At 38.5% G+C, this 25,322-nt stretch overlaps 1 protein-coding gene across 8 annotated transcripts in view; it reads left to right on the plus strand.

Moving 5' to 3' along the window:
* PTPRD (protein tyrosine phosphatase receptor type D) overlaps positions 1 to 24,559 on the plus strand; it is a 514,409-nt gene extending 489,850 nt beyond the window's left edge. For all 8 annotated transcript variants that reach the window (XM_045840040.1, XM_045840041.1, XM_045840044.1 and 5 more), the window contains 7 exons: positions 9,380 to 9,665; positions 10,092 to 10,270; positions 10,915 to 11,041; positions 12,270 to 12,395; positions 15,963 to 16,117; positions 18,959 to 19,094; positions 20,881 to 24,559. In XM_045840040.1, the coding sequence (XP_045695996.1) occupies positions 9,380 to 9,665; positions 10,092 to 10,270; positions 10,915 to 11,041; positions 12,270 to 12,395; positions 15,963 to 16,117; positions 18,959 to 19,094; positions 20,881 to 20,949 (1,078 nt within the window). In that variant the 3' untranslated portion in view covers positions 20,950 to 24,559. The remainder of the gene's footprint in view (positions 1 to 9,379; positions 9,666 to 10,091; positions 10,271 to 10,914; positions 11,042 to 12,269; positions 12,396 to 15,962; positions 16,118 to 18,958; positions 19,095 to 20,880) is intronic.
* Positions 24,560 to 25,322: the final 763 nt, after the last annotated feature.

The raw sequence follows: 25,322 nt of genomic DNA on the forward strand, positions 1-25,322 counted from the left end.
TATCCATTATTTTATATTTCTTTTTAATTCCATTATTACATGAGTATGTTGTCCTTGCCAAAAAAAAAAGAATCAAACACTTTAAATAAAGTGAAAGTCCCCCTTAATATCTAGTTCCATTCTCCACAAAGAAGTAACTGTTATCCTAATTTGTATATCTTTGCATATCAAGTTTTATGCATCAATATGTATCATATAAAAATATGTAATCTTGTTGTGTGAACTTTTTAGAAATATAGTGGCATCGTGGTGTTTATATCCCTCTGCAGCATATTTAGGTGGGCTCTTGGAAACCTTTTTTTTTTTTTTTTGTAAATACAACAGGTATTTATATATCATAGTTTATCCATATCCTTACTCATAATAATTGTTTTATCTAGCCCTGGCTGGCGTAGCTCAGTGGATTGAGCATGGGCTGGGAACCAAAGTGTCGCAGGTTCAATTCCCAGCCAGGGTACATGCCTGGGTTGCAGGCCATAACCCCCAGCAACCGCACATTGATGTTTCTCTCTCTCTCTCTCTCTCTCTATCTCCCTCCCTTCCCTCTCTAAAAATAAATAAATAAAGTATTTTTTAAAAAAGATACCCACAAATAAAAAAAAATAATTGTTTTATCTATTGAGTTTGCTATTTCAAATAATGCTCCAATGAACAGACCTTTCTAAGACTCTGTGCATACGTGCACACACCTGTGCTGCAGATTTCTGGAAGTGAAGGTGCTGCCTCAAAGAACGTGTGCATTGAAAAAAATTGTTTTAAAGGCTTGCTTTTTTAAAAAAATTTTTCAAAGATTTTATTTATTTATTTTTAAAGAGGGAAGGGAAGGAGAGAGAGAGAGAGAAACATCAATGTGCAGTTGCTGGGGACCGTGGCCTGCAACCCAGGCATGTGCCCTGACTGGGAATCAAACCTGCGATGCTTTGGTTCATAGCCCATGCTCAATCCACTGAGCTACACCAGCCAGGGCGTGCATTGAAAATTTTAATGAACACCATGCAGTGGCTCCCAAACGACCACATGGAGCCTGTGGTTAATGACATGGACAGATTTGCACTTCAGTGGCAATTTGTTCAATTTCTTAATTTTTTTTATTTTAAAATAATATATAAAAGCAAATTGAGCAGTGAATATTGATATCCTAGAAATCTCTATTTTTTTTTATCACTCTGGGTAAAAGAGATGATACAGGACATAGTACTAAAATACTTAGGGGTCAGATTTTGATAGAGTACCTTAAATATTCTTAACTAGTATAACTGAATATTTAGTTAAATGTTAATATTTAACAAAAAAGAGAAAGTTTCAAAATGGCAGCCATATCAAGATCACTTCATAGTTTTAAGATAGTCATCTGATTAGTCTTATAATTTTTAGTCCTAAAACTCACTCCATTCTCATAGATGTCCTTCTTTATTACCCCCGCAGTTCATGAATGCCATTCCTATTATAACTGAACTAGAATATCCAATCAAATTCCGTGCTGAAGTATGTACAGAATACTCACCATGAGTTTTGGTCTATATTTTACTGTCTTTGCATCCAATGAATTGTACTGTAAAATATCTTAATTCTATTGTCTTTCTTTGCCAGATCATTGAAGAGCAGTAAAGGGTCAGCATTAAAACTCCACCAGATTAATCAGGAAAGCCAATTCTTAAGCACATCCCCAGAATGATTTTATTTCAAAATAGCCCCCTTATGCCTCTTAATGTTTTCTTTATGTACACTACTACCGTATCGCATCACGGGACATTAAGCATATTTCAACTCATGGGACTAACTCAATCATGTTTTTAGAAATTGAAAACAAATGTTATAACTGGATGAATGATAATATTGAAGTAATAACAATTTCCTAGTAGGCATACTTGTTTAATGGATTGCGTAGTCTGTCTCTCCCTGAAATCATTTTCTTTTGTTTTGGTTTGGCTTGTTTTTAAGGCCAAAGTTTGTCAATAATTTGGTTTGCTTTAGTTGAACTATTGTCATTCTGGAAGACAGCTTAGATTTGGTTTTACTTCATGGGTAGCAGGGACCAGCCCAATGCTAGGCTTGATTTAAAAGTGCTGTCCTCTTCCCTTTTTGCTGGAATTTTCTGTAACATAATAAATGTACTAAATTGTGCTGGCCTCAGCCTGAAGCACAGGGTTATGCACTCTTTTTTTAAGTTATTTAGAAAAATCTGTCTCTGTGCTTGGCAACTACTCTGACAGAAAACAGATAAAAATAAGGGTGGTTTATCAGTTGTGCTGTTCTTATCATGTTTCAGGTTGAAGGCTGTTGAAATGATGAAAAACAAACAACACTAAATAGGGTTCCGTCATTATCACTGCAACGGGGAGCTGAATTTTTCAGGATCAAAGAAAAATGCATTGCTTTTAGAACTCCAATCCTTCATTCCGAGAGGTGCAGTGCACGCAGATATGAGGATAGATGAAAAATAGAGTAAACTGGGGAAGTAACTGGAATACACGCTGCTATGGGAACTCGGACATTCAAACACAAGTGGGTTAGCACGCAGTTAAAAGCTCTGAATTTTCATCCTTCAGCTTCCTAAGGAAAAAAAAGTAGTGCCTGGGGTTTGTTATTTCTGAGCAACTGGAGTAAAGCATGAGCATGGCTTGTTTCCATCTCATCATTTTACCGTGTAAGATCTGCCTTTACCTTTGTAAACAGGTATCAAAAATATCCCCATGCTGGGGGCTTTGGGGAATGTTCCTGTATACATCATTGATTCAAGAGAGAGCTTCATGTCTTTAAACTTATATTTTTAAAATTTTGCAACTCGAGTTGAGCACCTTCGATTTCCTTGTCATGGTGGTTGCCATAGAAATTATCCAATGCAGTGGAGATGAGAAAGCCGCTGCTGTTCCCTCAAGGAGATTATTAACTGGAACAAACATACTAGCCAGGAAACTTAAACAAGGTGAGGCAGCTGCTAATGAAGAGGCCGAAATTGTCGTGGGCATCCAGGGAGGAGTCATTGAATGGAGACCCTCACCCTGGGTGCAGCACATGATGGGGTTTGGAGGGAAGGGACACATCAACAGGCAAGCACAGTGAGAGGAGGAAGACCTGCATTCCCAAAGGCCCAGAGGTGGGGAAGCTTAAAATACGTCCGATTTGCCTGGTGCTGAGTTGAAGGACAGTCATGATTCTTGTAATAAATATATTGCCTGTTAAGTAACTATATAATTATACATTTAATAAGACTGCTATAAACAGCATTTAAAATGGAAAATGATGGCATAGCTCAGTGGATTGAGCTCGGGCTGTGAACCAAAGCATCGCAGGTTCAATTCCCAGTCAGGGCCCATGCCTGGGTTGCAGGTCACGGCCCCCAGCAACCACACATTGATGTTTCTCTCTCTCTCTCTCTTTCATCCTCCCTTCCCTCTCTAAAAATAAATAAATAAAATCTTTATTTAAAAAAATGGAAAATGAAGCTATGGAGCATGCCCTTTTCCCCTCACTCCCTTTCAGCCACCCTGACTTTCTTTTACTTATTCAAATACGTAAAGTTACTTTTCATTCCAGGGCCTGTCCTTGTGATATTCTCTCTCCTCAAAAGTTTTTTTACCCTTTTCACTCATAAAATAATATCTGCTCTATTGTAGTCTGCTAGGGCCACCATAACAAAGTATGATGAACTAGGTGCCTTAGACAGTTGAAATATGTCTCCTCACAGGTCAGGAAGCCAGAAGTCCATCAGGGCTGGTGTCTGGTGAGAGCGCTCCTCTGGCTCTGGATGGCCACCCGCCAGCTGTGTCCTCCCCTGGGCTCTGCTTGTGCACAGCTTCAGAGAGCCAGCTCCAGTGTCTCTTCCTATTCTCATAAACTTCTCCTGGCTTCATTTAACCTAATTACTTTCCTAAAGGTCCTATTTCTAAATACAGTCCCATTGGGGGTTAGGGTTTCAACATGAAATTTTAGGGGACACCATTCAGTCCATACCAGGTACCACTTTATTAAGTGACATTTCTTCAAATGTGCTCTGCCATCACCCCATACATGTAGCTCACAGCAGTTGCTGAGATTTATAATCATGTATTTATTCACATGATTGTTTAATATCCGATCCCCCCACTAAACTGTCTTCTCCCTGAGGAAAGGACCGTGTTTATTTTGCTTACCACTGTCCTGATGTCTTAGCACATAGCAGGCACTCAGTAAATATTTGTAGGAAAATAGCCTGCAGAGCCTTATGAAAGAGTATGTAGCAAATGTGGGTGGAAGAACAAAATAGGCACTTCCCTGTCTGTCCCTCCGTGATGGGAATGGATGAATCAGGATAGTCAGTGTGGGCAGACATAGTGTTACAACTAGCTCCACCCACAGGGTTAAGGGTCATATTTGCCAGCTTACTTGGTGTAAGTCTCCCTCCAGGGCTGATTTCAAGCCATAGATGGGACAGCCCTGAACGATGCTCAGTGACACCCCATTATGTGATATCTTTTCACCTTGGGAGCATAAATGTAAAATAATTAAGGAGCAGTGTGTTTTGAGTCTTAGCTTTATTTTTAATGTATTTATTTAAGCAGGATGTCTGAGAACTTAACAGTTGGCTTTTGCCAGCTCCAACACACCATTGATGAATAGTTGAATAAAATTGTAGAGGTTGAATGCACAGAAATGTATAATTTATTGTGCAGGGCAAGAGGGAAAAACAGGCTGAGCTGATTCTTAAATTTTAGACCTGAATGTCACAGAAAGAATGAGAGTGAGAAGAGCAGATCTGAGCAGAGAAGGTGCTGATTAATCTTGGAGTCTTTTTATTTCTAAAGAAACTCAAGGGCAGTTTGAAATCGAGGTCTCCCCTTACACCCAAAGAAAGGGCTCTCGCTTAGCCATCAGTTGTTTTTCTGAACCATGAAGGGGAGTGAGAGAAAGGAGGATGCAACTTTGGGGATATTATCTGCATGGAAGGGGGGCTGGCAGAGGTCTGTAAATTAGGGGAAAATATACGGAAAAATCCAGAGAGGCAGGAAAATAATCAGCGCAGAGATCAAATGGGAGACAGTATTACTGAGGAACAGTCTCAAAGGGTGTCAGTAGGTTTCTGAAGATGACCAGGCTTGCCTTTGAGTTTGGTTTCCAACTTGATTGAACTTCAGCCCTGCCGTGGAGTGCGTGGGACCATTGCAGGGGTCACAGTTCTTTTTGGCTAATGTTCTGTGCTACATGTTTCAGGTTACTTTGTGTTTGAGATCATTATAAAATTGTCTCTCTGCCTATCATCAACCCCAAAGGGGTTATCTCTGATGTTTCTCATACTCCCTCAGTCCGTGTCATCAAAACCAAGGAAGAGAGACTTTTCAAGAAGCCTGTATTAGGAATAAACACTACTAAAGGAATGTTATTGCGGAGTGAGCCACAAGAAAGTCACCATACTTGGCAATCATTGCTGACTCAAATGACAGAAAGCCACGTGAAGCAGTGGTGGTATCGATACTGTGAAGTGTGGTGCTAAAGTTTAGTGTCCTAGAGCCTGCACTTGAGTTCCCGTTCAGCCATTTCCCATTAACGCTGAGTTCAGGGAAGCTCCCAAATGGCATGAATCACAGACGCGAAAAGGAACCGGGCGCCACACCCTGTGGAGAGAGGAAAGGCACTTACTGCCATCACATTTAGAATACCAGGGTGTGGGAAGCAGAGGGCTCCTCCAACATTAGATAATATTTATTGGAAATAAAGGGAGAAAAGCGAAAGCAGCTTAAGGGGGTAGATTAAAGCAAAGTTTGAAAGCCTAACCCTAAATTGCCCAGCGCTGATTCTATCATAATTTTCCCAGTTAGCACTGCCTGTTTCTTGTCAGCGTTGGGGGTTGGAGTTCGTATCTGCAAAGTAACTGCCTCTTCCTTTACGTTAATTATCACTATCATGGTGGCAGGAAGAACAGAAAAACAAGGGAGAAGTTAAGTGACTTTCTCAAGGACACCCAGCCCCTGGTATCTGGAAAATGTATCTTGCTTCAAGTGAAGAGACACCTCTACCCTTTAAAACCCCTAAGACATCTTTGTTTTAGAGAGGAGGTAACATGTAAGTTCCCAGGGTCACCCCTTCCCTGTCTTCCATATGAACCCTCAGATCGGGCAGCCAGTAATGGTCTGTGATTGGGGGAAGAGAAAATAAGTTTCTCACAAATCATAATCTCCCTTTTTTTTCTTCCCACAATTCACAATTTAGACTCAGGCACATATTTTACTTTTTCCCTCCCTCATTTTTGGGGGGAAAGAAATGCATCATTACCACCGTGAAAATGTTGCTATCACTTGGATCTGGAGTTATTTCTAACAGTTTTGCAGGATCGTGTGGTATCTTTCTGCCAGAATATAGAACAATGCATAATCCAGACATTTGGAATGGTCTCTGGTGCATATTTTGAGAAAAATATTCTTGCCATTATCTAGAATTGATTTCACATATAAGGCTCGAGGATAACGCTGACTGTGTGGTTTCCACTTGGAAGAATTGCATGAAGTTGTATCCATTTAGAAGTAATAGACAAGTAGGATGAAGAAAAAAAACATGGAAAAAGAAACAGAAGGTATTCATAGTCTTAGAACCTACCAAACATGGGGCTGCCTCCCTTTTCCAGGTTAAGTCTTACTGAGTTTCTTGTAATGGCAATGCGATGGCATATCAAGAGATCGAGGACGACTCAAAAGGTTTTCCTGTCTCCCTACTGCTAATCAAGGGACTGTGGAGCAGTCTTCAGGCATTCCTGCACAGTTCTGAGCCTTGGTCAAGTGTAGGACTTCTTTCACGGACCGGAGAATCCTGCCCCTCCTCAGTAGACTGGCCAGATCTGGACGGGCTGCTCATTATGGAAGGCTCCCGTGCCAATCACTCATCTATTCACTTAGTTCCTGAACACTGACTGCATGCTTGGTGCAGGGCACACAAAGGTAACAGAAATGCAGTTCCTGCTCTCGAGAGATGCTCTATTATTGATGGATGATGTCCCTACCAGACTTAATTCGTTGTCACTGGGACTGTAGTAGAGTGTTGGTTAAGACACCACCAACTCAAAGGACTCTGGAACACAGGGTGATGAATCCTGCCTGCAAGGTAGGGGATGGGAGGGTGGACATTATCAGGATGGGGAGTGTCGGGAAAAACTTACCATTTCACAGGTTTGTGTGGTAGAACAAACTAAATAAAATGGGACTTTGTCATTCTCAGTGCATGAGGTTTCTGTTCGTGCTAAGAAATGTGCTCTCGTTTCTAAGACTGTGTCCCAGAAGTCTTTTACATTCCATCCCAATGTTATGTCACGCTGTGGTTTAAACCTTGAGTGGACTCTGAGAATCAGTATCCAGGGACTCTCTGATTAGTGAGTTATTTTTTTGTTCCTGACAGGGCATAAAATGATGTAGGCAATTTTTAAATAGTGGTTATATCATATTCCCACTTAACCTCATCAACAAGCATCAGGGCTCCTATGAGGAAGCTGGATTTGATCTATACTGCACAGCAGTTAAATAAAGGTATTACTTGTTGCAAAATGCTCACATACCACCATGTAGCTACTTCACACTAGAAACTGTCATTTAAATTGACTCAAGCCCCCTCGTGCTCATTAAACTCATTCATTTTGAGTCTTATACATTCCTCGCACAGATGCCTCACTAGGCCCATAAAGTTTCACATGTCACTCCCAGAGAGCCAGCAGTATGATTGAAAAGCCATTTCTTCTCTTTTACTGTTCCATCCTCCTCAATGCTTTGCTTTCTGTTTATCAAGTTATGGTATAAATGCCACATCATTCCCCAAAGTAACATATCTTTTCTTTCTTGTATTATAAATAGTTATATAAAGTATTTTCTTCATGATAGACTCTGAGATCTTTAAGGTAGGACCTATGTCATCTTTAATGTTGCATCCTCTAAGTTACTAAGAAAGTACTTCATTTCATTGAGTGAAGAGATGGACAGGTGGACAAATAAATGAACACATAAATACACAAATGACAAGGACAGTGGCCTGGAGTGTGTGGAGGAGGCCATCTGTTCCTTGGTGTCTAAGGTGGTGACATATACCTATACCTGTTGATTAATGTCTCCAAGCCAGGTGAACATCTATGACCAAGAATTTGGGATTCAACCATACTTGACATATAAATAGTCTCAGCCTAAAGGACTTGATAAAATAGGAAACAAATAAGGCTTACCTAATAACAGATGTGTTATTCTGATAATATTTTTTTCAACACTGGCAAAATCCCAAAGTCTTAACTACCTGACTCTGTGATCCAGTTCAGTGAATTAGACTGTCTCCCTGGAATGGTAGATCACGTCTTCGTGCTTTGTTGACCCTTTTACCTCTTCCTCTCTGAATCAGTTTTCACCAACTGAAAACTGACCCGTAAGTCTGGAAGTGAGGGAGTTTAAGAATGGCTCACAGCTTCTTCAAACAGAGTAAGGCTTTTGTTTTCCCACAGAGAATACTTGAATTTTACCTGGAATTTCAAAATATATGCAGCTCTGAAAGAAAAGGGAGTAAAAACTAGGAACACACCCACACTCTCTAGTGATTGCTTTTTATTAAGAATTTTTTCCACTGAGAATACCCTGTACTATTTTTAGTGTGCCACAACATTTTACTATTTCAATTTTATACTTCCCACTAGGTTGGTCTTAGAAGTTCCTTGCTGATTTCTACAGTATGAAATATTTCAAGTTGAGTGATTTACTAGTTTTTTGTTTTTGTTTTTGTTTTTGTTTTTGTAAATTGAACTAAAATAGACTGAGGTGTTTTGAGAAAATATATAACCTAGTTAGATCTTGATCATTTAAAAAAATATTTTCTTTTTTTTTTTTCAAGATTTTATTTATTTATCTTTAGAGAGAGGAAGGGAGGGAGAAAGAGAGGGAGAGAAACATCAGTGTGTGGTTGCCTCTCTCACGCACCCAACTGGGGACCCAGCCCCCAACCCAGGCATGTGCCCTGACTCAGAATCGAACCAGCGACTCTTTGGTCTGCAGGCCAGCACTCAATCCACTGAGCCATACCAGCCAGGTCTAAAAATATTTTCTAATATAAACAGCCTAAATGTTTGTGTTTGTTTCTCATAATGGTTTTAAAATAATGTCATTTGTGTTATGGGATCAAATAGTATAGTAATTATGGACTGAATATTTTTACATGTTGAAACCAAATTAATTTCATTTGGTATATTGTTCCCTACGCACTGGGAACAATATTGTGGAGACTTGACAATACTTTTGCCCTTAGAGTGCCTCAGAACTATCACAATAGGTATATGAGTACAATTAATGAGAATAAAACCTACTTAATAAGAATAGTGAAAATGATTTTATTATATGTTAGTTTCCTGGTAGATTTATTTACACTTTTCTCTTTGTTTTTCTTGTAGTGCGGGAGTTGGCCGGACGGGTTGTTTCATTGTAATAGATGCCATGTTAGAGAGAATAAAGCATGAAAAAACTGTAGATATTTATGGCCATGTAACTTTAATGAGAGCCCAGAGGAATTATATGGTTCAAACAGAAGACCAATACATCTTTATCCACGATGCATTGCTAGAAGCAGTGACTTGTGGAAATACCGAAGTGCCAGCTAGAAACTTGTATGCCTACATTCAGAAGCTGACACAGATAGAAACAGGAGAGAATGTCACAGGAATGGAGCTCGAATTTAAGGTATGATATTGGATGTGATGTGGTAATTCAGGAGCAAATCATGCTGGGATTGTCTTTGAGTAGTGGCTTCACTTTCTTAACCTTCCAAATTTGTCAAGTTACAAGATTTCACTTGGCCTTTGCCTCAGGTGTCTGACTAGAATAAACACTTCTTCTTTTCCTTTTCTATTCCATGATTCCTAATAAGACCTTGGGCTCTGTGTACCCTAATTTAAACTGAGAGATCATACTCTTGGAACATATTTAAAAATTCAGTAGGCTATATGGAGTCCATTAGGTAGAAGTGAAAAGCAGCACAGTTGGAAGAGTCATTTGCTTTAAAGTAAACAAAGGCTTTATATCTAAAGAGGAAATCTTGGGTGTGTTGCATTCAAACCATAGGCTAAAATTATCTTTGTTGGATTTTTTCTTTTATCTGTTCAACAGCGTCTAGCCAGCTCTAAAGCTCACACCTCAAGATTCATCAGTGCCAATCTTCCGTGTAATAAATTCAAAAATCGCCTTGTTAATATTATGCCATATGAATCCACAAGGGTATGCCTGCAGCCTATCCGAGGAGTAGAAGGATCTGATTACATCAATGCCAGTTTTATTGATGGATACAGGTATATACTTTTGTTCCCCTGACAATCCAAATCCTTGACATTTACATGTGCCCTAGTTTCATATCCAGAACAAATTTTATCTCCATTCAAAGCATTTTCTTCCTGCATAGGTCAGCATTCAGTCCCTTGGTATGTGTTCTTTGTTATTTTGAATAGGGGTAAGAGAAAGCACTCACAGAGTATTTAATCTGGCCTCCTGCCCTCTTCTTTCAGAAACCATTTGGATGTGGAAGGAGTTAATAAGAAAACTCTTCTGCGCCACATTTCATAAATTTAATAGATTATATAAGGGTCATATCTTCAAAATGACACTGCACAACTGTTTCTTAAACTATTTGTGTGACACGTGAAATTGAGTATTAGCATTGCACTAAAATTTAAATAATAATGATATAGACATATATCATAATATTACCAAAGCAATTGCTTTTGCAAAGTCCCCAAAAGGCATTAAGTATTCTTAAGGAATAATCTTAAGGAAAATGTATCTTAAGGAAAACATAATCTTAAGGAAAATGTATGGCAATTACATTAATAATATATTTTCATTTTGTATTACTGGGTTTGATGTTTACATAGCAAATGTGAACCTTTGAACATTCTCTGATTTCTTTAACATGTTCTTTTCGTTCTCTGTAATCCAGACAACAGAAAGCCTACATCGCTACTCAGGGTCCCTTGGCAGAGACCACTGAAGACTTCTGGCGGATGCTCTGGGAACACAATTCCACCATCGTTGTGATGCTCACCAAGCTGCGTGAGATGGGCAGGGTGAGTGTCTCCACATAAGATGTTTACTTAGTGGAGAAATGAGATTTTCATTTTAGTCACTCACATGCCAGTGCCGTTTCTTTGAAATTCAGAGCACTCTAGAAACATTTGGGCTATTCATTACTCTGGGTTGGTTTTTAACTTACAAAGCTACATCAATTTCTTTCATGTGTGTATTTTGAAGAAAGATCTAGTATTCTGTTTTCAGTGAAACACAGTCACAGAGACACATAAGTAAAAAGATACCCCTGTTTAACTTATACCCTGACTCTTGACATATTTGTATTTCCTTTCACTCTGGATAAGCTGGAGGTTCTTGAGCAAATGTGCCATCATCTCTCTGTAGGAAGGAACATAACTAACTTCCTTTCTTCCCTGTGGCAAATTCTTACTTGCTCACCATCCACCCACCACTGAATAAAGTGTTGGAAAGTTACATAGTTTTTCTGAGGTAATCTCAGATCTACTTTTAAAAAATGATTATTCTGAAAATATACATGAAATAGTGTTCGAGACACATAAGGACTTCCCACTTAAATTCAGTAGATGCAAGCAAGCACTTTGACATATTTGCTTGTGATATTGCCTCTCTCTTTCCTTGGTATAAATTAAATGGTAGAGATGTATCTAAAACCCAGCTTTTAGGGCCTACAGAGAGAAAAAAGAAAAAAATAACTAGGAAACTGACTTGAGTATTCTGATTTGGTCATTGACTCTATGAGACTTAGCAAAGTCATTAAAAATGCCTGGACTCCGGTTTCCTCAGCTGATACGGGAGATTGGACCAGGTCAATTCAGAGGTTTCTTTCTGCGTTCACACTTGATGGTTCTCTTCATTCCAAACCACAGTGGTACAAGTCTGAGGTAGTGCAATGCAATACATGATTGACATGACCAGCATTATGTCCAAGGCTGGTGTAATTATCTGGATAACTCGCAGGTATGAAAGTGCTTACCCTGTCCAAGTATTCCACTCCATGGATGTGTATTAGCTCCTAATACATTCCAAGTACCGTACTTGATTCTATGGGCAAGAATTTGAACCACAGAATTTCTCTATCAGGAAACTTATGTATTTCAAAAAACAAAAAAAATGAGTCACATGCAATTGGACTGGGCTTGAATTTTGAACTTGCGTTAATGAGAGAAAGAAATATATAGATAACTAGATGACAGACATAACTATTTGCATTTTTGTGTAGTTAACACTAATGTTCTCTCCTTTCAGGAGAAATGTCACCAATACTGGCCAGCAGAACGATCTGCAAGATACCAGTACTTTGTCGTAGATCCCATGGCTGAGTACAACATGCCTCAGTATATCCTAAGAGAATTCAAGGTCACAGATGCCAGGGTAAGTTGGCACAGTCTTATACTCTTAACTGTTAGCTGAAAAGGCCTCTATCTAAAATGCCTCTCTGGGAGAAACATTTGCCAGTGACCATATTCCCAAAGTGAAAAGAAATCACTCATCCTGGAGGACTTTTTTTTTAAGGTAAGACTAACTTTTCTTCTCTCTGGCAAATGTTCTCACAAACCCAGTTTGGCCTCTTTTCAAATGTAACATCTGGCAGCTCAACTCTGGGATTTGCCTTTGGTGCTCGCCCGTGTGCTGGGAAGCATTTACCGATTGGTTGGCTGTGCTTACCCTCACCTTCTCGGTTCATTCTCTTTGGAACTTTCTTGACTTCTTCATTACTTGAGGCTGTAAATATGTTGTTGTTTTGCAAAGACCTTTAGGTCACGTGAGCTTGGAGGTTAATTTGGTATGATTTTAAAACTGCAGAGCAAATGGCATTTTTTTAGAAGAATCTGACAAGCTTTGCACATTCTAATTTGATTGCTGTTGTGGTTTATTCCTCGGTGTGCTAATCTGTCTGTCTGTGAGAGCGGTGCACCCACGACCCTTGTTGGCTAATTTTCATTCTACGTTTCTTGTCTAGATTGCTGAGTCCAAGGTTCAGCTCTGATGTTAAGACGTCTGTGCATAAACTTTAATATCTTTGCCTTCAGCAACTCTCAAACTGTGATTACAAATACATCATAGGAGGGAGGGGAGTCGATTCAAAACCCTGCTTTGTCTTTGGAGCTGTCATAGTGGGTGGGTCGAGTCGAACTCCACTGTAAAGCTATTTACTTGATCCATTGTTCTTTCTAGAAAGCTACTTTCTCAACCAGTCCTTATATTTAGAAATCTTCTGCTAATCCCCAAAGCTGAAGCCCTGACTGTTGACCTAAAGTGAAATAGAAAGTGGTTAGCAGGCTGCTTGGCCCAGGTGACAGACCTGTTAATGGCAGAAAATCTGAAGTCTTAACCACTCTGAAAGGGAGTGTACACAAGGCAGCCATGCAGTTCCTAGGTCTCTTTTTTGAGTTGTCCATGTAAGAATGCCTTGGTGACCCACCCCATGCTTTAAAAAATAATAACACCCTTTCAGAATTTGAAGCAAGGTATGTAAGTGAAAATGTTCCTTGCATTCTAAGCAAACTCAGCAACCATTTCTAATGATAAAGAGTGGTTGCCAGGCTTGGTAAATGCCAGAGACATCTGCTTTACCACTCCTCACTTGTTCAAATTAAACCTGATCACAATACGCAAAGAAACAGTGAAGCAGAAACTTGTTCATGTGTTTCTTTCTTTTAAAGCCTCCCTGTGATTGAATAATTTTTCTAGCTACCATAACATTTGCTGTTTGTGCTCCTAGTGTGTTTCTAATCTTAGCTTCTCAGCTTAGAAAGCAGGTTGGCACCTGAGAATACAATGTTAAATAGGTACCCTATAAATGGAGTCAGATGGTCTCTCCTCCAAAGAGTAAGGTTTATGCTAAAGACCTCTTCTTGCTATAAAAGCAACTGTGGTCAGAAATGAAATCCCCAGGACATTCAGAGAACAAATCTGCATTAGCCTCTGGCTTCCCTTCCTGTGCCTTTCGAACCTTTTCCAGAAACAGGGAAGTAAATCATGCTTCCATGGTAACCAAGTTAGTTATGGGGCCAAGCATTTATTTCCATATTCATCAGTGTTCTCACAAAGTTGATGTGATCTTCCTGTTTTATATCCATTCCCAAATGATGCCAGTCAGAAATATGCCCTGTTCCAGTAGAAACCACCAGGCTGGTTAATGTCTGCACATCTTGAGTTGAGCCATCCCCTTTTCTCGGTATGAATGAGTGAGAAAGACTGAGACTCTGTATATGAGGGAGGAACCCCCTAAAAAACAGAATTATCTTCTGGAGGGTGGGTCTCTTATAGTACAGGCTTCCCCAGATAGGTGAGTGTTCTGGGAACCCATCTATATCAGTGTACCAGCTGGCATTGTTGTGAGAGGCTGCATTCCTCTTCTGTGAATATTTTTAAAATCTTTCTATGTGTTTGCCATTTCAATGGGTGATTTACAAGTGAACCTGTCCACACCATGCTGAGTGTTCAGTAGTTTTTGACCAAAAAACAGCATAACCCCCGCGCCCCACCCTCCCTGTTAACCTGATCTTACCCTGAGCGCTTTTGTTGTTTCCCTGATGAAAAAAGTCCTCAAAAAGAAATATTTTGCCATTGTGGAGGAGGAGAAACAAACAAACAAACAAACAAAAACAGAAGCACTTAAAAGGCATAAAAATCAACAAGTTCAAAAACTGTTTTGAGCGGTGGAAAAAAGTCTCAATGGATGTATTGCCTTAAATGGAGAGTACTTTGAAGGTGACTAAAGTTTAAACATGTAAGAAAAAATACACAATTTTTGATAAATAAATCCCAGGTTTATTTTCAGGGTCCCCCTCATACTTACCCAGAATCGTGGGAACATACTAACCAGTATCCAAAAGAACTTTAATTGGGGAAGAGGTGATACAAAAATGAAAAGGGGGAACAACTTAAGGCCTTAATTGAGAGCAGGTCTTCTTCTTCAAGTGGGACCTGTCCTCTAAGCTTACAGTTTGGATTCTCTCTCTGTTGATTTTGGGTACAAAGGTAGAAGGCATATCGTTATTCCTGCTTCTGTAAGCAGAAGGCCCCTTCTGCTTTTGTTGTGCTTACAAAAATGCTGTAAAATTCCAGGAGGAATCAGAAATGCCTTCGTATTTTCTTTTCAAACAGTTTATACTTTAAGTCAAAGCAATTTTACCTAATCACTGTAGAAAAGAAAGTCTTCTTTTGCATCTGGCTTGTTTTCTTTCTGTGTTTAGATCTGTCTGAGTCAAACCCCCCATAGATGCCTTAATTCCTGCCATCAGCCAGGAAGAGTCCTTTTTGAGAATGGAGCGTTTATTTGCTAATAATCTCTTTGATCTACTTGAGGCATGCCTCACTTCCTACTCCACGGCACAGCCAGTCACATGGCACATTTGTGTATCCTGCCGTTGTCTGCACACTGTGTGCCTCTGACACGTGTGGGCCATGCAGGTTAGCAGCGGCTACCTAATTTGTGTCAGATCTTTTCGGTGTCCCTTTGTCACTTGACAATGACAGAAATGAGCAAGCATAGCAGATGTGAAGTTGTGTCGATAGCAAACGCTGTGTTCTAGATGACATGCCTGGATGCTCTTTTCGATATTAAAAAGTTTCTGGGTCCTGAAATTTTTGAAATAGAGTGTATAGATTTCCCCTTGGTTCTGAAGGCAAGGTTTGGGTCTCAAACATGTGATAATATAGGAACTAGCTGGCTCTTTACCGTGTGAGGTTTGCAACTGGGCATTGAGAGAGCAAACAAATTTGCAATGTAAATATGTGTGAATGGAGACAGTGTTCAGAGCAGATAAGACACCCAAGTGTAACCAAATTTCTAGTTAAGTATGCTGCTAACTTTCCCCCCTTTTTTTGGTTTTTCTTTTTGGAAAAATGATCACACTTGCTACTGTGGCCTGTGCACTGGCCGACTCCTCCTGGCGTCCTCCACGGCGGCTGGGTATGGCGTTCTCCCTGAAGGACGGCCAGTCCCGAACAGTGAGGCAGTTCCAGTTCACTGACTGGCCGGAGCAAGGCGTGCCCAAGTCTGGAGAGGGATTTATTGACTTCATCGGCCAAGTCCATAAAACAAAAGAGCAGTTTGGCCAAGATGGACCCATTTCAGTACATTGCAGGTGAGTTAAGAATCAGGAATGATGAGGTTCCATTTCTGATTAATGTGATGGTAACTATGAAAATATGTATTTTGCCTATTTATTGTTGACACAAAGTTCATGGAGTGAATCTGTAGAATTGCAACTTTATTCTCAAAAATGTATTCTAAATCCTAAAGTAAGGACTCATTTCTCTTTCCTTCCCTAAAAGGAAAATAACCAGAGGAAGATTTTTATCCCCAATTTTACCTCTTGTAACAGCGAACCAAACTGAGTTTCTGTGAGCTGTTTCACCTTACCAGGAGTGATTGGTACATCCCCTCGTCATAATTGTTCAGTTAATCACTCCTTACTTGTTTCGCATTCACAGTGTTGTTACACTGATAACTCTTGGTGGATATCTTGCTCCAGTGTTTGTCATCTTGGGAAAACCATAAATAGTTTTCAAGCCTTAATGACAGTACTAATTCTTGCCAGTCAGTAAGGGATTAGAATGGTACCTCAGTTAAAATTGTAATTTGTTTGAAAATTGTGGCTATCTCAGAAAATGAAGCACCTTAAAGTTAATTATTTTTAATAGTTTCCACAGAATATCATTGAAGTTAATAGAAATAGAAAGTGAATGGTTCAGAATGATCACTCACCATAAATTTAGTATTTTGGAAGTTTCTGTGCAAAAACTTTCCAGCAAAGGGAATTCACCAATTTTTATTTGAACAAATATACTTTAGCAACTTTTGAAGTCTCAGTTTCTGATTTCTTTATAGTCAAAATCTTGGGAGAATTTATTTAAAAATTGATTTTGCTTCAAGAAACAAAAAACTCTCGTTCCCAGGGTCTCAAGACAGAAGAAATATTAGACTTGGGCTCTAAACCATCTGCGTTCTAGCTCCCCTTCTACCACAGCATAGCTCTGTGGCTCCAGGAAAATGTCTCTGAACCTCAGTTTTCTCAGCTGAGCTCTGAGATCTTTCCTAGCACCCTGTTTCCCAGACTTTATGTAGTATGTGATAAACAGACCATATTTAAAAATATTTGTTTTGGTTGAGTTATTCAAAATCCTTTGCTCTAGACAACCAGAGAGCACATAGGGAACGGCACGTGGCCCCGCCTTCAGACAAAGTGAATAGTATATATTGGCCTCAAATCACCTGGACATCCCCCTTAATTTTCCCCATAATTTGCCCAAATACTAATTCAAACTTTTCCAATACAAAGAAAAGAATATATATGATACATATTTTTAACTTTAGCCATTCCCATATGTATATAAGAATGTGTGTGAGAGAGAGACTTCCCATTGCTTTTGTCTCCACTAAATGCTTTAAACACACTGATAGTATAAATGCTATGACATATTACTCATATTACTCATATACCATGTATATGTTAAAGACTTCCAGTTATTTTCTCTTATCTGGAATTATCCTAAAAATACCACTTCTTTTATTTATAGCTTATTAAACTAACATGACAAAGTTAATAATTCAGAAGTCATAAGACCAATATATGTTATTTTCCTGAAAGCATCTGGGAGAAAGCCAAAAAAAATCTCTATTTTTGTTACATTTGAGCAATTAAATCAAGATAAGTAAGACTCTAGAGTACCTAGACCATTCAACAAAAAGATCATAAATCATAGCCTCTCAGGATTAAGATAGACTTTCAAGGTTGAAAGGGACCTTCAAGGTCATCTACTCCATCTTAGCAGAGAGCCTTAAAGGCCCCTGGACACTCTCAGCTATTTTGTAAAGACTGCCCATGGATTTTAAAGCCTCAGTTAACATTTGTTAGGACTCTTTAGAAAACCCAGCTTATAAAGGGACACACTATTTATATGCCTGTCAGCTACATTCCTAAGTAAATGAATCCATCCATTTTCTACAGCCTGTACCCAAGCATTACTCAGGCTGTTTAATTAGGATCCAGAAATGTAGGGATCTTTCAGATTATTCACTGTTCTCCTCATTACCTAAACCTCCAGATACTTTCCAACTTCTTAAGAACACAAAAGCTATGAATTAATTTTCTTCTCTTACTACATTGAAGAGTCTGAAATTATCTTAAAACAATAAAGAAAACAGAAATGCAAAACCTTGCTAATGTACTAAAAATAATCCTGATATTTTAGCTCCTGGACATTTAACTATGATAGATAACTGTATAGCTAAATGGCTCCTAACCAGTTTTTCCCTTTTAGGTTATAGACCCCTATTAAACAGAAAAATACATTCCTTACACAATCCATACATGGAAGATATTCATAGAAACTTCTCGAAGACTGAATTATGATCCCATCACAAAAATACCCTGTTAAAATAGTTTTCTCATATCAGAAATATATAAATTTGAATCATCTATACACCTTATTTATGTATATGTCTAGGTGATGGGACATCCTGAACAGATTTTAAGTGACTGTGTGAAGTAACTAACACACTATAAAACTTGGCAGCACTGTTCATCTCACCTTATCTGCTTCACATTCTAAAAATATGAGGCAGACAAGGTTTACAATTTCAGGATCTGCATGAAGAGTGGAAATCTGTAATTACTTACTCTTCCTTTTATTTTACAATGTGTTTTTTTGATTTTTCCAAAAAGGCATATGATCCCAGTTGAAAAGTCATTTTGCTTTATAAGTCTTAATCCTAATTACTCCACATTCATTCTCACATGCTACCACAACACGTCCTCTCGGGAGTAACCATTTTGTGACCCTACCACCACATTTTTTCAGAATATTGCTGTGCAAAAGCATGATGTATTATGAAAGCTGGTGGACATATATCCGCTTACAAGAAATTGTTGCTGTGGCTCTGAGCATCTCATCCAGTAATGGTGTCTTTGTTTGTGCCACAGTGCGGGCGTGGGAAGAACTGGCGTCTTCATAACACTCAGCATTGTTTTGGAAAGAATGAGATATGAAGGAGTTGTAGATATCTTCCAGACGGTCAAAATGTTAAGAACACAACGACCAGCCATGGTACAGACGGAGGTGAGAAAAATCTTCATGAGACAAACAACAGATTTTATTAGCCAGGACCCCCTGGAATCCAGGGACTCTCAATACCAGAGGCAAAATACAGGGAAACATTACAGGAAAAGCATCAAATGGTTAAATCTCCTCGTTGAATGGTAGTGATAGTGTCAGTGGCTTAGAGTTGTTTCGAGAGTTATGTGAGATTACATATTAGATTGAACCATATTACATTGTCACTAATCACTTTTGGCCTATAAAAGTTACACATATTTTTATATAAATATATATATCAAAATCACAATGCCTGGTTTATAATAGATTCTCAGCCTATTTTACATCATTTTCTTCCTGTATACCAAGGTGTTGCATATTAACTACTCTATATTTCATTTTTTACTAATGGTTATTTTAAATATTTGGATCCTGGGTATGCCCTAGAGAAATTACCCTGCCCCCCCCATTTTCTAGTCCAATAATTAATATGGAAACTCTCGTGTTTCTCAGAATAATATACGTTCACGATTTAGCCAGTCTGGCTCATTGACTAATCATTTCTAAGGATAATATGAGTGATAGACTGTGTTTCTGTTTTACAAAAGGCCAACAAATTCTAGAATTTATGTGTTCCTAAATTCGTTACTCACAATATCTTTCAGACTTTAATTTCAAAACAGTGCAAGCATTTGGCTTGCGATACTCAAAACATTATGTCAGCTCGACAAACTTAATGGGTGTTGGGGGTGACAGAGGGAAATTGGACGTTTCAAAAGCCTTAACACTTAGCCAAGCAACTTACTGTGACAAGATAAGAAAGCAAACTCCATTTATTTTGCATTACCATTTTTATTGTAGAAAAATGCACATTTAAGCAAAATAGAAACTATCTACTTTCAGCCCCATTGGCTACTGAAAATAAGTTTCTTTTATGAGGAAAATCCTACTTTTTCTCATCCTTTCTCCTCTGTAAATTATAATTTCTCCATCTCTCCAACAATGCCCCAACATATTCCAATATGACAGTGTTCTTCCCTGTCTGAAAAAAGGACACATTTCATACCGTGTTATTTTAGAGTGGGCCTTCTTAGGACAGACAGCTGGCAAGCATACTAAATTAGGTCAAATGGCACAGGGATTTTTTTATGTGGGCAGCCAGTCTTGTGTTGCCATTTTCAGGGGCTGAAAATCTTAAAATTCAGAGCTCTAAATAAATGGCTTTGTATGCTTAACGTTCCCCACCAGACACCTTTAGGCTGCCTCCCTCACTTACACAAGAACATAAGAAATGATGATGGGTAATTCTGATTGGAGACAGCAAGGCCTACTGTCAAGTAAGGTTGTTTGTTTGTTTTTTTAATTTAAATTCTGTTGACACTGGCCCAGAAGATAAATGCATCTAAATTTTTCTCAGGACAGTGTGTGTCTGCATCAGCTTCTCTCAAATACACAAACTGAGAATTAGCTACATTATCACAAATGAGCAGATAATTATAAAAGAGGACTGCGGCATACAAGGAGCTCGCATGTGTAGTTGGTGGTGATTATTTGATACAACTTGGAGAATGGTTCACACTTGAGCTGTCACTACTTGGTATTAGGAGACTATTTTAGGCCAATTGATTAGGGAAGTTAATAAACACACTCTGTAGCTGATTGTTCTTGGCTCACTAAAAGTGATTGGTCATTGGATTGAATTGACTGACAAAAGTAGTGATTTTTGTCCCCATCATGATGTGACTTTGTTTTCTGACATTGATTTTTTTCTGCTAAAATGTGCTCACAGCCCCTTCTTTTTCTTGCTCAGGACCAGTATCAGTTCTGCTATCGAGCCTCACTGGAGTACCTGGGCAGCTTCGATCACTATGCAACGTAGAAACCCCTGACCCGTCCTGGATTTTTACAGCAGGCCCTTCAATACCCATGGAGTCTCTTCTGAGCCATACAGGGCACTTGAGAAGTCCTTCTTAACTTCTAGGTAACAACCACTTAGTGGGACTATTACACACAAACTAAAAACAAATTCTTCCAGGTGGACCAAGAAATCACAGTTTAATAATCTAATCTGAAAATAATAAAGAGAATCCTGACTGATGAGGTATCTGGAGGATTTTATTTACAGATGCCTCAAAGATTCAAAATAAAGGGAAGAAGAAATCACAACAAAGAACCAGCATCTTGTTCGGGATTGTTCACTAGGTACGAGGGGAAACGCCGAGAGCTGCGGTTCAGCGCGAGAGGTGTGCTGGTGTGGCTGCTCACGGCCAAACAAACTGCTTCGACATGACCTCTTCCCACCATACTGCTCATAACATTTTAGGGGGAAAGGGGGGGAACGTTTAAAGAGAAAGTCTTTGATTTAGTTTTTTAGTATTGTAAGATACTGCTTACCTGTGCTTCATTTTTAACTGTGTAAACTTTTTTTTAACAAAATGTATCATTCGATAAAGTGAATTTTAAAAAGGTTACATAACTCTTCGATTTTTATTTCCAAATTGTAGGTTTTTTTAAGCTGTACAACTGTTATCTGTAATATCTTGCTGTAGAAATATCAAATAATTTGAAAATTTGCACATTTTTGTGCAATACTCTCAATCTACAGTATTGGTCTTATCAGATATTACTTTTACACTTCAGTTTCGGTTGGTAAGAAAGTACCCTTTTTTTTTCCCAAATAATCAAAGAGAACTTCGTTTTGTTTTTGGAATCAACAGGGAGGCGCAAAGTATAAAGTTGCTGCTAACATATATACATATATATCCGTATTTTATGGGGTGTCTATGTATATATATAGACAGTGTGTTCACACAAAACGATAGATATAGCTATCATTCAGTTCTTCCATGATTTAGTATTTTTTTAAGATAGAAAATTTATTATAAACATTTTTTTAATTTGTTATTAATTTTACATTGGTACTTCTTAGTATCACAAAATTTTAATTTTTTAAGGGAAATGAGGAATGCACATCAGTGATTGTCAAACCTCACCCCCTAATTTCCTACCTAGCACCCCCTCCACTTACCCACCTAATCGTATTCACAAATACCATTTTGTTAGCCAGGCTTCCAACAAAGTCAATATTTCTAACAACTCTAGTGCAATAAAAAATTATTAAATATCTAAGAGGTGTGCATGTGGGAAAGGTCAGTGCATATCCCTTTAGGAGGGGAGAATGTTGTAATATATCAGCTATCAAGTTGTTTAAAAAACAGTGTATTCAATCGTATATTGTCTATAGTATGTGCTATGAAACTTGCATTTATGATATGTAACAGGGGCAAAGCCAAACTCATGTTACTCTGTTCGGTCAGAAACATTTTGTGGCATACAGCATTCCTGGGAAGTGCTGTTCTTTGTTTTCTTTTGCTTTTAGTTTTGCATTTAGAGTGCCTTATAATTGATGCCTATTTTAATAGCATTTCTTTTTAGCTTTTGGTTTGTATTTCCATTAGTTGTTCATATATGTTACTCTTCCTATTAAAGCATTATCTGTTTACCACATGTACAAAAACTCTTTGAATAATATGCATTCCTAGTTTTCAACCAAGTTGGGGATGTTAGTGATTGTACCAGCCCAAAGCACTTGGATAATCAGGGCCCTTCTTCCTTCTATAATTGTCACATCAGGAAAAGCTACTAGTTTTATTTATAATCCCTTCCAAATTTGCTCTGGAACATTCAGAAACTGCACCAAACTTATTTTAGTAACACACAGCATTGACAACTTTGGAAGATATTTGCTATTCCATTAGGATTTTTCTAAAAGGGGACATTTAAAAAAATGTATATATATCTCCCCCAAACTTTCCACTATTGTTACTCTAGGAAGCCATGGACGATGGCATGAGTTTGCCATCTTACATAATTTTCAAGAATCCTCCAAATGTCCAAGGAACTCTTAAAGAGTTTGATATGGGTATGATAAATATTTTTGTTTTAGTTCCATTGATGTTCTGGCATACAAGGATTTTTTGTTTTCTACGTTTTCCCATCACTAACAGGATGAAATCCAAGAGACCAAACACTTGCAAGCATCATATATGAGCACTTTTGTATTAAAAATAAAAAGAAAGAAAAAAAAGAAAAAATGTATAATACTTTAAAAAAAAAAGTATCTAGAAGGCTACCTCAGAATGAGACTCTCTAACCTACATCAGAACCAGAGAAGAATGTGCACTACATGGGTCTGTTTTCCTTTACTTTGTATCCTTTGGTGACTTATCCAAGTGCCAGATTATGCAGTGCTGTAATTTTCATTTAGTGAAACAACGGGGGTCATTAGACAGACATTGCATTATGCCAACATGCCACGTTGGACATGCAGCATCAGATGGTGTATTTGCACACCAGAACCATTGTCCAATGAGCAGTTTCTCTCCCTGAGACAAAAACTGCCCGTTTGGCAAAGGGAAAGAGGAAAACGATCACAAGAAGAAAACGAATGGGATGCATACCGTAGACGAACAAGGCGGCGACTCTTCCACATACCCACTGTTCAGGAGCTGTTCCAAGAACTAACTCCCTACTGTCATTGATGTGCATTCCACTCTGTGCTTTTCTGTACAAACCATTCTAGTTTTCTTATCCCAGGTAAACATCTTTATCTACCATTACCATAAACTCTCAAGTTTCCAATTATTTTCATCATCATAACCAGTACGGTGCTATTATTTACCTATGTATGTGTAGTTATGTATAATTTTGTAATTAGTTACAATGGTAAAAAATCAAAATATATAAAAAGTGATTTGTACAGAACTTTATTTTAGCTCTTTTTAAAAAATGATTTGCATGGTTAGACAATGGTGAGGACAGCCAGGGGAGGGAAGGGCCTCTAGGGAACTTTGCACTTTCTATACCTTTGTACTATGCACTGCCCTATTGATTCTACACCCAATAATGTTATTACTTGAACCCATCTGTAAGAACTGCTTCAGAAATTCATTTGTGTGTGTGTAAATAACACAGCGTAGAAACAGGAAGGGTAAAAATTCTGCAGTAATGTACAGACTTTTTTTCCTTTCCTGTTTATTTTTGGTTCTGCTTTGTTTTAGTCCCTCCTTTTTATTTTTACTTACTTTTTCTTTTTCCTTTTTGGGTGTTGGTTTCCTTTGGGTTTATGGGTGCCCTGATACTCCAGCAGAGATCAGAAGGCTACAGATCCATCCTATCCATCCGTTACGTGGCTTTGCCATCCAAGCTTGGAGTGTCCACAAAGATAATAACAGTTGTGTTCTTTGCTCTCGTTTTGGATGCATAGACTGAAAAATTTTAAAAAATTAACTTGTAAAATGGCTTGTTAAAAAATACAATTACCTCTAATCAGTAGTACGCGTAAATGTTTTACAGAATGAAAGGCGTGCTTTTTATTTTCTTACTTCGTTACATTGGTGGCGAAAGAAGTCTGTATGAAAATCAGTTCTTTGCTGACACAAGTTCCATTTGTTACAGATGAATTCTAATAAAAATGTCAGTGTTATGCAGCCCTGGTCTTTGCTTTTGTCCACTCAAGCACTTTGGTTTTGAACTGAGTATACATACGTTCCCTCTTCTCCTCTGGTTACCTGTTTAGTCTCTTTGTACTAATAGTAATTGCACTTACCAAGAGGCTATCTATAAATACCTGCCTTGAGGTAAGCACTTCTTCCTGGTGAGCAAACTGAGGCTCAGAGAAATAGCCTGGCCAAGTTCTCACAGCAAAGAAAGAGGTCTTGGTTTCATTGTGAAACAACCGACCACTCTCATGCACCTAAAAATAAGTCCATAATATTAATCCCTTAAACTCTTTGGGAACATAGCTAAGAAAAGCATGGCTTGCATTGTTTATTCAGTCATTCAGTATTGTGGCGTGCCAGTAATGGGTCAGAACTGTTCTAGGCATTAGTGGTGCCACTGTAAACAAATGAGATCATAACCCTGCTTGCCTGGAGACCACACTCCAGGGAGAGAGGCTGGCATTACATAAATCATTATTAAAATTGCACTCTGACAAGTGCTATGAGGGAAATCAGAGGACCCATGAAGTTAAGACTTTTCAATTGTGAGTAAAGGTCTGACTCAACTTACACAAAAGAAAAATGTTTATGGGCTCACATATTCAAAGACTAGGAGTACCCAATTTTCAGACACAACTAGATTTGGGGCTCTGGTGACGTCTTCAGCTTTTGGAGTTTCTCACAGTCTGCCAACCTTGTTTCTACCTTCTTAATGTCAGCATTAAGTGAACTTTGTGTTACCTTGAGTGTT

This window comes from Phyllostomus hastatus, unplaced genomic scaffold (genome assembly GCF_019186645.2).
Source record: "Phyllostomus hastatus isolate PE091 unplaced genomic scaffold, TTU_PhHast_1.1 phas_contig_34, whole genome shotgun sequence".
NCBI classification, from domain to species: domain Eukaryota; kingdom Metazoa; phylum Chordata; class Mammalia; order Chiroptera; family Phyllostomidae; genus Phyllostomus; species Phyllostomus hastatus.